Source organism: Haematobia irritans, chromosome 3, assembly GCF_050003625.1.
Source record: "Haematobia irritans isolate KBUSLIRL chromosome 3, ASM5000362v1, whole genome shotgun sequence".
NCBI lineage: Eukaryota > Metazoa > Arthropoda > Insecta > Diptera > Muscidae > Haematobia > Haematobia irritans.
Window position 1 is genome coordinate 111,255,965 of NC_134399.1, and position 12,241 is coordinate 111,268,205.

At 34.6% G+C, this 12,241-nt stretch overlaps 1 protein-coding gene across 1 annotated transcript; it reads right to left on the reverse strand.

The window, feature by feature from the left end:
- Window positions 1-1,588: 1,588 nt before the first annotated feature.
- On the reverse strand, window positions 1,589-6,763 carry LOC142231142 (uncharacterized). Its single transcript, XM_075301761.1, has one exon. It carries the CDS (start codon window positions 6,761-6,763, stop codon window positions 1,589-1,591), a length of 5,175 nt encoding a protein of 1,724 aa, XP_075157876.1.
- Window positions 6,764-12,241: the final 5,478 nt, after the last annotated feature.

Consider the following 12,241-nt stretch of genomic DNA (forward strand, 5'->3'; position numbering starts at 1 on the left):
GATTTTTAAATTTTTTGGGGGTGGTCACGAATTAAAGTCCTTTTCGCTCTAGGACGCATATTTAAGGAGATATGGGCAAAAGAAGTTTTTCATATAAAAATTTCAATTTTTTTAGGTTTTGGGTGGATTTTTCAACTTTTTGGGGGTGGTCACGAATTAAAGTCCTTTTCGCTCTAGGACGCATATTTAAGGAGATATGGGCAAAAGAAGTTTTTCATATAAAAATTTTAATTTTTTTAGGTTTTGGGTGGATTTTTCAATTTTTTGAGGGTGGTCACGAATTAAAGTCCTTTTCGCTCTAGGACGCTTAGTTTAGGAGATATGGGCAAAAGAAGTTTTTCATATAAAAATTTCAATTTTGTTAGGTTTTGGGTGGATTTTTCAATTTTTTTAGGGTGGTCACGAATTAAAGTCCTTTTCGCTCTAGGACGCATATTTAAGGAGATATGGGCAAAAGAAGTTTTTCATATAAAAATTTAAATTTTTTTAGGTTTTGGGTGGATTTTTCAATTTTTTGAGGGTGGTCACGAATTAAAGTCCTTTTCGCTCTAGGACGCTTAGTTTAGGAGATATGGGCAAAAGAAGTTTTTCATATAAAAATTTCAATTTTGTTAGGTTTTGGGTGGATTTTTCAATTTTTTGAGGGTGGTCACGAATTAAAGTCCTTTTCGCTCTAGGACGCATATTTAAGGAGATATGGGCAAAAGAAGTTTTTCATATAAAAATTTCAATTTTTTTAGGTTTTGGGTGGATTTTTCAATTTTTTGGGGGTTGTTTGCACAGAACCACAAAGTTGATATGTCGCCCGTAGAACAACTTAGATTTTCTTTATATTTTTACCCGTTCAAACATTGCCTTTTTAAAAACCCAACGACCGAGTAAAAATTCAGTTTAAATAATTTGTTTTATTACAATAATTATTTTCAATGTAACTATGCCGAACAACAAGAGTTAATATTCTATTTGTTTTAATATAACAAGTTCAAACATTGTTTTCCTTTATTCGAGCAACGCGTTGGTGACAAACAATCATCGACAACTAACTTTAACTTTGATCATCTCTTCCCACTGAACCACGAAAAGAACCAAAAGATGACAGTTATTGATATGTATGTATGTACATACATACATGCATTCAACCAATGTATCAAATTTGCAAGCATTATGAAAAACAAATAACAAGCAAAAGCATAAACGATATTTATGCTTTGTTGTTGTTGTTGTTTTCTTCAACTATACCCACGACCAACATAAGCAGTGGGAAGAGATCGATCAAACCAAAACAAACTATAATAACTAATGTAACATTAAATGATCGAAAACAAACGAAAAACGAATATAGGTCATAGAACTAAAAGAGAGTAAAGTAAATAAACGAAATGAATTTGAAAGTAAATATTAGGGTGGGGAAACATTAAAGGGATGTAAATAAAATTTAAATAAAGAACAATTAAACGACTAATAAAATAAATAGTGAAGAATAAATAAAATAAAAACAATAAATTAATAAATATATAAATTAAAGTAATATAAATGACATAAAATACGATCTGCCCCAACATTCTCCCGCCGTTGAAACCTCCATGTTTCAAACCTCTTCATTATTTGGTAGGGGAGCCACTTTGTGAATTGGCCGAGTACAAATTCCAGATTTAGTTTTCAGTTCAACCACACGAACCTTTCCATCACGGCCTAGAATAGGTTTTGTAACACGAGCTAGTAACCATTGTTGTGGCGGAGTGTTGTCTTCATGTATTAGAACTAGTTGCCCTTCTTTTATGTTGTTATTGTCTTTGAACCACTTTGACCTTTGTTGTAAAGATAGCATATAATCTCGGGACCACATTTGCCAAAATTGTTGTTTCAAAAATGAGACCCTTTGCCACCGAGACAATAATGATGATTGGGATGAATCGATATGTTTATCGGGAACTGCAACCAATGAAGAACCAATAAGCAGATGACCAGGCGTTAGGGCTTCACCATCATTGGGATCGTTTGATATTGGAGCGATGGGGCGCGAATTTAAAATTGCCTCAACGTCAATTATGACTGTTTGTAGCTCTTCGAAAGTAAGATATGCTTTGCCAACGTTCTTTATAAGTAGCGTTTTTGTAGATTTGACGGCTGCTTCCCACAGTCCGCCAAAATGTGGGGCACGGGGAGGTATAAAACAAAATTCGAAACCAAGTTGACAACAAAGTGATTTCATGTCGTGGACCACATCATCTCGAAAAAGACTTTCTTTTAATTCTTTGATTTGGTTACGTGCTCCAACGAAATTAGTGGCGTTGTCGCAATACAACTTTTGGGGTATGCCACGTCTTCCAACAAATCTTTTGAGACACAAGATGAAATTGTTTGTCGATAGGTCCGAAACTAGTTCTAAATGAACTGCCTTGGAAGTGAAACACACAAATACAGCTATGTATGTTTTATAAGGCACTTTTCCTCGGATACGGTACGACGTCATGAATGGACCACAAAAATCAACACCAGCAATCAAAAATGGGCGTTGAGCTCGAAGTCGATCTGATGGCAAATTTCCCATCAACTGTTCCATCAATTTCGGTTTGTAATGAAAACAATGAACGCAATTGCGAACAACTTTGCGTACAACATCTCTGGCGTTTACAATCCATATTTTCTGGCGCAATAGTCCCAACAACACTTTTGCTCCAGCGTGTAAATGTGAGCGATGAACATGCTCAATATACAATTTAACGAAGCGATGGTCTTTTGGTAATAGTGCTGGAAATCTTGCATCATATGGAATGGGCGCTTGGGACAAACGACCACCAACACGAAGAATTTTGACTGTGGTTGCTCCAAGTGTCATCTCATGTACAAATGGTGAAAGTTTTTGAAGCGATGGGTTTACCAGACCACCATTACTCAGTGATTTGATATCGGCACCAAAACACCACATCTGGATGTGAGCCACAATTCTCCAAAAACCTTCTTCTAATTCATCTGGGGACAAATGAATTACATCAGAAATATTCACATCTTTCTTAGCAGGACATCTGTTGAATATACGAAAAATATAAGCAATTATTCTAATAAATTTAATATAGGAAGAATGCTTATCGAGAAGGTCATCTATGATGTTGACTTCTGATGAATTTGCCACAAAAACAGCTGCCTTTCTACGTTCGAGAATTTCGATGTTCAATTGTTCTTCAGTTCCGGGCCATTTTGTAATATCTTCTTCCAAAAACGAAGGGCCACTAAACCAAATGGTATTAGAAATTTCCTCCGCGCTACATCCACGCGAAACCACATCAGCAGGGTTACTCTTCGAAGGGACGTGTCTCCAGCTAACATTTCTTGTTTTCTCCTGTAGTTCAGAAATACGATTTGCCACAAAACAATTCAACGTCGACGAATGTAATTTAAGCCATTGTAGTACGATTTTGGAATCAGTCCAAAAATATATCGATGAGACAAAACTTGAAATTTTTGGTTGTATTTTGAGCCATGTGTTATTCAGCAATACTGCTGCGCACAATTCGAGCCGTGGTAGTGATTGTGCCTTAATTGGGGCCACTTTGGATTTTGCAATTAAAAGGGTCGTTTTGTATTCTCCCTTAAGACAAACTCGATAGTAAATACAACAACCATATGCTCGTTGCGAGGCGTCAGCAAATCCGTGAATTTCTCCAAGAGTATCATTTGAGGTTAAAACATACCTGGGGACTTCAACTTTATGTATGTAATTTAAATCCGATTTAATTTGGAGCCATAATGATTTAAGATGTTCAGTTAATGGGTCATCCCATCCAATGTTTTGCACCCACATTTCTTGAAGAAGTATTTTGCATCGAATGACAATGGGGCTCAATAGTCCAAGCAAGTCATAGATTTTTGATACAATTGACAAAACAGATCTTTTTGTAGGATTCATCACATCTGGTAACTCGAATCGGTAAGTAAAAACGTCCTCCTTGGGTTTCCAAGACATACCCAAGGCTTTTGCAACTTCATCTTCACTTGTTTTAATGGTGATTTCTGCATCTTGATTTGAACCGAACATGATGTTATTGCTGTTCCATTTTGCTAACTCAAGGCCATGGAAACTTAATATTTTTACTAGCTCGTTTTTCTTTTGAGCCAGCGTTGCAAGGTCGTCAGCGCCGGTGAGTACATCATCCACGTATAAATCGTTGCGCAAAACTTCAGAACCACAAGGATGCGAGTGCGAATATTTATCTGCAATGAAAAACAAACTACGAATCGCCAAAAATGGGGCGGCAGATAAACCGTAGGTAACAGTATTCAGTTGATATACCTTTAAATGTTCATCTTTTTGATTTCTCCACAATATGAGTTGATATTTTCTATCATTTTCATCTATTCGAAATTGTCGATACATTTTAGAAATATCAGCAGTAAAAGCATACTTGTGTAAACGAAACGAAAATAGTGTGGTGATCAGGTCTTGTTGTATTGTTGGTCCAACCATCAAAATATCGTTCAATGATTTATTTGACGAACTACGAGAAGATGCATCAAATACAACTCTAATTTTTGTTGTAGTACTTTGTGGTCTCAAAACACAATGATGTGGTATTATGTAATAGGTACCACATAACGGTTGATTATAGAGCGACATGTGACCCAGGGACAAATACTCATCCATGAATTCTTTATACATTGACTTCAATTGTAGATCACGATCTAAACGTCTTTCCAGGGACAAAAAACGTTTTCGAGCAGCTTCGAACGAATCGCCGAGACATTTGGGATTTTCTTTAAATGGCAAGCGGACCACAACTCTTCCATCAAAATCTAATTTAACATTTTCAACAAAGTGATTTTCACATGCTGCTTCTTCTTCGGACAACATATTGGGATTCTTTTCGTATTCTTCTACTTCCCAAAATTTTTTTAGAGTTTTATCAAGATCCACTTCTAAAGAATTGACCATCAAATTGCATGTAAAATTAGATCTCGCTTGACCAGTACTTGCGATACCACCAACAATGTATCCAAAAACAGTATTGGTAAGGTTTGGCATACCATATCCAAGAGAAATTCGACCATCAAGTAATAAATCAAAAAATACTTCAGCACTCAAAAGAATGTCAATATGTTGCGGTTTGAAAAACAATGGGTCAGCTAACGGTATATCGGTGGGAATTTTCCAATTTGAAGTATATATGTACTCACCGGGCTGTACAGATGCAATTGTTGGGGTAACAGCAAAAGTTGAGGACCACTGGAACGAACTAATTCTTGATTTTATTGTAGCGGACACGGTAAATTTAATTCTGGTTCTAACTTCTCCAATTCCCGAAACTTCTTGTGAATATGGTCGAAATTTAAGCCGAAGCCTTTTTGCAGTTTCTTCTGAAATGAAATTGAGTTCGGAGCCGGAATCAAGTAAAGCTCTTACCGGTTGAAAAGTTCCACAATAATCTTTGATGAGAACCACAGCAGTCGGAATGATTGCCCTTTTACATGAGCGAGCCACAAGCGAAACTGGATTTTGATTACTAGTTGAAGGTTGCACTGTAGTAGTATTCGAAATGGTTGACTGTCCCGAGTTGTCTGGACTAAAAATGTGCAACACTGAGTGGTGAGTTGAATTACAAAATCTGCAACGTGATTTTGATGGACATTTTGAAACCATATGCCCCTTTCGCAGACAATTAATGCACAGGCCACCGCGTTTTACAAAATTAAAACGATCGGGAACTGCTATTGCCGAAAACGAAGAACAAGTTTGCAGATAATGATCAGTTGAATTACAATATACACAATTTGGATTTGAATTGACGAAAGTATGGGCAGTGCGATTAAAATTTTGCTTGGGCTTGACAAGTTTTGCTTTTTCACCAAATTCTGTCCTTTTTCCATGACTTTCGAGAAATTGACAACGAAGACTCAAAACATCATAGCAACAATCCCAAGAGGGCAACGATTTATATTCTTGTTTTTCATCATAATTCTGTTTCGTATCTGCATCCACTTTATTCAAAACCAAATGTACTAAAATTGCGTTCATAACATCTGCTTCAGACCCAAGCGACAACAAAGAACCACGAACAGCCGAAACAGTGTCAATAATATTCCGCAATGATGAGCTATCACCTTTTGCCATTTTCGGAATATCGAAAAGAGTGTTGATATGTTCCAAAAAAATCAATACCTTATTGTCATAACGTTCCTGGAGCCGTGTTAGTGCTTTCGGGTAGTTTTCCTCTGACACTTGAAAAGCTTCAACAACTGCCAAAGCGGGACCACTGAGACAGTTCAATAAATAATTGAATTTATCAACTGGGGTAATAGTTTGATTTTCATGGACCATGTTGTTAAATGTCGAAATAAATCTTTTATACTCGCCATATTTTCCATCAAAACGAGGCAATTTCAACGAAGGCAAACGAGATTGTGTTGAAATTCCGGCAATTGAAGCATTCATCAAAGTAGTATCACCAGGTATAGAACTACGACTTTTGTTCAGAAGGCCCAATATTTTTGCCTTTGCTGTTATGAAAAGTTCTTCCAAATCACTCCTCGATGTGTCAGCCGGACTAAGTGTTTCTATTTGAGTTTGGATGTGGCACAACTGTTTGAAGTATGATTCCAAAATTTGCAAACGACACTCTAAAATAGTGGAATCTACTTTTGCACCATCTTTTTCTACCTTTTTATGCATGTTGCTGATATTCCTCTTCATAGAGCTACGTTGCTGTTTAAGAGAAGACAAATCAGCACCACTTGCTTCTTCAGAAGCATCATTATCGTCTCTCGTCATTTTGCAAACTTAAGAGAACGTCAACGACGAAAGAGAAAATTGCGTTTCTTATATTTCAGGAACAACAATTTTGCAATTAGCGCTTTCCAATAAATATGGCGCTAATTTCCACTAAATTGGAATTTTATGTATCACCAAGCCAAGCTTTATAATTGTTACCTAACAACAATTCACTTTGATTCTGCTAAGAAACTCCGAGTTGAATTTCTTTCAAAATAATTACGACGGCAGCAATTAAAGTTGGTGTCCAAAGGTACAAAACTAACAGGATTTAACATCAGCAGTAGGGGCAACGAAAGCACGAATAACACAACAATGATGAAATACCCCACACCACTTCAAATGTACGAAAACCTTTTTCCACAACAAATTATTTTCAACTTTAAACACTGACCGTCCTGTCACGGTCGCCAAAATGTTTGCACAGAACCACAAAGTTGATATGTCGCCCGTAGAACAACTTAGATTTTCTTTATATTTTTACCCGTTCAAACATTGCCTTTTTAAAAACCCAACGACCGAGTAAAAATTCAGTTTAAATAATTTGTTTTATTACAATAATTATTTTCAATGTAACTATGCCGAACAACAAGAGTTAATATTCTATTTGTTTTAATATAACAAGTTCAAACATTGTTTTCCTTTATTCGAGCAACGCGTTGGTGACAAACAATCATCGACAACTAACTTTAACTTTGATCATCTCTTCCCACTGAACCACGAAAAGAACCAAAAGATGACAGTTATTGATATGTATGTATGTACATACATACATGCATTCAACCAATGTATCAAATTTGCAAGCATTATGAAAAACAAATAACAAGCAAAAGCATAAACGATATTTATGCTTTGTTGTTGTTGTTGTTTTCTTCAACTATACCCACGACCAACATAAGCAGTGGGAAGAGATCGATCAAACCAAAACAAACTATAATAACTAATGTAACATTAAATGATCGAAAACAAACGAAAAACGAATATAGGTCATAGAACTAAAAGAGAGTAAAGTAAATAAACGAAATGAATTTGAAAGTAAATATTAGGGTGGGGAAACATTAAAGGGATGTAAATAAAATTTAAATAAAGAACAATTAAACGACTAATAAAATAAAGAGTGAAGAATAAATAAAATAAAAACAATAAATTAATAAATATATAAATTAAAGTAATATAAATGACATAAAATACGATCTGCCCCAACAGGGGTGGTCACGAATTAAAGTCCTTTTCGCTCTAGGACGCATATTTAAGGCGATATGGACAAAAGAAGTTTTTCATATAAAAATTTCAATTTTTTTAGGTTTTGGGTGGATTTTTCAATTTTTTTGGGGTGGTCACGAATTAAAGTCCTTTTCGCTCTAGGACGCATATTTAAGGAGATATGGGCAAAAGAAGTTTTTCATATAAAAATTTCAATTTTTTTAGGTTTTGGGTTGATTTTTCAACTTTTTGGGGGTGGTCACGAATTAAAGTCCTTTTCGCTCTAGGACGCATATTTAAGGAGATATGGGCAAAAGAAGTTTTTCATATAAAAATTTTAATTTTTTTAGGTTATGGGTGGATTTTTCAATTTTTTGAGGGTGGTCACGAATTAAAGTCCTTTTCGCTCTAGGACGCTTAGTTTAGGAGATATGGGCAAAAGAAGTTTTTCATATAAAAATTTCAATTTTGTTAGGTTTTGGGTGGATTTTTCAATTTTTTGAGGGTGGTCACGAATTAAAGTCCTTTTCGCTCTAGGACGCATATTTAAGGAGATATGGGCAAAAGAAGTTTTTCATATAAAAATTTCAATTTTTTTAGGTTTTGTGTCGATTTTTAAATTTTTTGGGGTTGGTCACGAATTAAAGTCCTTTTCGCTCTAGGACGCATATTTAAGGAGATATGGGCAAAAGAAGTTTTTCATATAAAAATTTCAATTTTTTAGGTTTTGGGTGGATTTTTAAATTTTTTGGGGGTGGTCACGAATTAAAGTCCTTTTCGCTCTAGGACGCATATTTAAGGAGATATGGGCAAAAGAAGTTTTTCATATAAAAATTTCAATTTTTTTAGGTTTTGGGCGGATTTTTAAATTTTTTGGGGGTGGTCACGAATTAAAGTCCTTTTCGCTCTAGGACGCATATTTAAGGAGATATGGGCAAAAGAAGTTTTTCATATAAAAATTTCAATTTTTTTAGGTTTTGGGTGGATTTTTCAATTTTTTGGGGGTGGTCACGAATTAAAGTCCTTTTCGCTCTAGGACGCATATTTAAGGAGATATGGGCAAAAGAAGTTTTTCATATAAAAATTTCAATTTTTTTAGGTTTTGGGTGGATTTTTAAATTTTTTGGGGGTGGTCACGAATTAAAGTCCTTTTCGCTCTAGGACGCATATTTAAGGAGATATGGGCAAAAGAAGTTTTTCATATAAAAATTTCAATTTTTTAGGTTTTGGGTGGATTTTTAAATTTTTTGGGGGTGGTCACGAATTAAAGTCCTTTTCGCTCTAGGACGCTTAGTTTAGGAGATATGGGCAAAAGAAGTTTTTCATATAAAAATTTCAATTTTGTTAGGTTTTGGGTGGATTTTTCAATTTTTTGAGGGTGGTCACGAATTAAAGTCCTTTTCGCTCCAGGACGCATATTTAAGGAGATATGGGCAAAAGAAGTTTTTCATATAAAAATTTCAATTTTTTTAGGTTTTGGGTGGATTTTTAAATTTTTTGGGGGTGGTCACGAATTAAAGTCCTTTTCGCTCTAGGACGCATATTTAAGGAGATATGGGCAAAAGAAGTTTTTCATATAAAAATTTCAATTTTTTTAGGTTTTGGGTGGATTTTTAAATTTTTTGGGGGTGGTCACGAATTAAAGTCCTTTTCGCTCTAGGACGCTTAGTTTAGGAGATATGGGCAAAAGAAGTTTTTCATATAAAAATTTCAATTTTGTTAGGTTTTGGGTGGATTTTTCAATTTTTTGAGGGTGGTCACGAATTAAAGTCCTTTTCGCTCCAGGACGCATATTTAAGGAGATATGGGCAAAAGAAGTTTTTCATATAAAAATTTCAATTTTTTTAGGTTTTGGGTGGATTTTTAAATTTTTTGGGGGTGGTCACGAATTAAAGTCCTTTTCGCTCTAGGACGCATATTTAAGGAGATATGGGCAAAAGAAGTTTTTCATATAAAAATTTCAATTTTTTTAGGTTTTGGGTGGATTTTTAAATTTTTTGGGGGTGGTCACGAATTAAAGTCCTTTTCGCTCTAGGACGCATATTTAAGGAGATATGGGCAAAAGAAGTTTTTCATATAAAAACTTCAATTTTTTTAGGTTTTGGGTGGATTTTTCAACTTTTTGGGGGTGGTCACGAATTAAAGTCCTTTTCGCTCTAGGACGCATATTTAAGGAGATATGGGCAAAAGAAGTTTTTCATATAAAAATTTTAATTTTTTTAGGTTTTGGGTGGATTTTTCAATTTTTTGAGGGTGGTCACGAATTAAAGTCCTTTTCGCTCTAGGACGCTTAGTTTAGGAGATATGGGCAAAAGAAGTTTTTCATATAAAAATTTCAATTTTGTTAGGTTTTGGGTGGATTTTTCAATTTTTTGAGGGTGGTCACGAATTAAAGTCCTTTTCGCTCTAGGACGCATATTTAAGGAGATATGGGCAAAAGAAGTTTTTCATATAAAAATTTCAATTTTTTTAGGTTTTGGGTGGATTTTTAAATTTTTTGGGGGTGGTCACGAATTAAAGTCCTTTTCGCTCTAGGACGCTTAGTTTAGGAGATATGGGCAAAAGAAGTTTTTCATATAAAAATTTCAATTTAGTTAGGTTTTGGGTGAATTTTTCAATTTTTTGAGGGTGGTCACGAATTAAAGTCCTTTTCGCTCTAGGACGCATATTTAAGGAGATATGGGCAAAAGAAGTTTTTCATATAAAAATTTCAATTTTTTTAGGTTTTGGGTGGATTTTTAAATTTTTTGGGGGTGGTCACGAATTAAAGTCCTTTTCGCTCTAGGACGCATATTTAAGGAGATATGGGCAAAAGAAGTTTTTCATATAAAAATTTCAATTTTTTTAGGTTTTGGGTGGATTTTTAAATTTTTTGGGGGTGGTCACGAATTAAAGTCCTTTTCGCTCTAGGACGCATATTTAAGGAGATATGGGCAAAAGAAGTTTTTCATATAAAAATTTCAATTTTTTTAGGTTTTGGGTGGATTTTGCAACTTTTTGGGTGTGGTCACGAATTAAAGTCCTTTTCGCTCTAGGACGCATATTTAAGGAGATATGGGCAAAAGAAGTTTTTCATATAAAAATTTTATTTTTTTTAGGTTTTGGGTGGATTTTTCAATTTTTTGAGGGTGGTCACGAATTAAAGTCCTTTTCGCTCTAGGACGCTTAGTTTAGGAGATATGGGCAAAAGAAGTTTTTCATATAAAAATTTCAATTTTGTTAGGTTTTGGGTGGATTTTTCAATTTTTTGAGGGTGGTCACGAATTAAAGTCCTTTTCGCTCTAGGACGCATATTTAAGGAGATATGGGCAAAAGAAGTTTTTCATATAAAAATTTCAATTTTTTTAGGTTTTGGGTGGATTTTTCAATTTTTTGAGGGTGGTCACGAATTAAAGTCCTTTTCGCTCTAGGACGCTTAGTTTAGGAGATATGGGCAAAAGAAGTTTTTCATATAAAAATTTCAATTTTTTTAGGTTTTGGGTGGATTTTTAAATTTTTTGGGGGTGGTCCGAATTAAAGTCCTTTTCGCTCTAGGAGGCATATTTAAGGAAATATGGACAAAAGAAGCTTTTCATATAAAAATTTCAATTTTTTTAGGTTTTGGGTGGATTTTTCAACTTTTTGGGGGTGGTCACGAATTAAAGTCCTTTTCGCTCTAGGACGCATATTTAAGGAGATATGGGCAAAAGAAGTTTTTCATATAAAAATTTCAATTTTTTTAGGTTTTGGGTGGATTTTTCAATTTTTTGAGGTTGGTCACGAATTAAAGTCCTTTTCGCTCTAGGACGCATATTTAAGGAGATATGGGCAAAAGAAGTTTTTCACATAAAAATTTCAATTTTTTTAGGTTTTGGGTGGATTTTTAAATTTTTTGGGGGTGGTCACGAATTAAAGTCCTTTTCGCTCTAGGACGCATATTTAAGGAGATATGGACAAAAGAAGTTTTTCATATAAAAATTTCAATTTTTTTAGGTTTTGGGTGGATTTTTCAATTTTTTGGGGGTGGTCACGAATTAAAGTCCTTTTCGCTCTAGGACGCATATTTAAGGAGATATGGACAAAAGAAGTTTTTCATATAAAAATTTCAATTTTTTTAGGTTTTGGGTGGATTTTTAAATTTTTTGGGGGTGGTCACGAATTAAAGTCCTTTTCGCTCTAGGACGCATATTTAAGGAGATATGGGCAAAAGAAGTTTTTCATATAAAAATTTCAATTTTTTTAAGTTTTGGGTGGATTTTTAAACTTTTTGGGGGTGGTCACGAATTAAAGTCCTTT

Coding starts and splice junctions, on each gene's coding strand:
- LOC142231142 (XM_075301761.1), bottom strand. CDS start 6,763: ATGACGAGAGACGATAATGATGCTTCTGAAGAAGCAAGTGGTGCTGAT.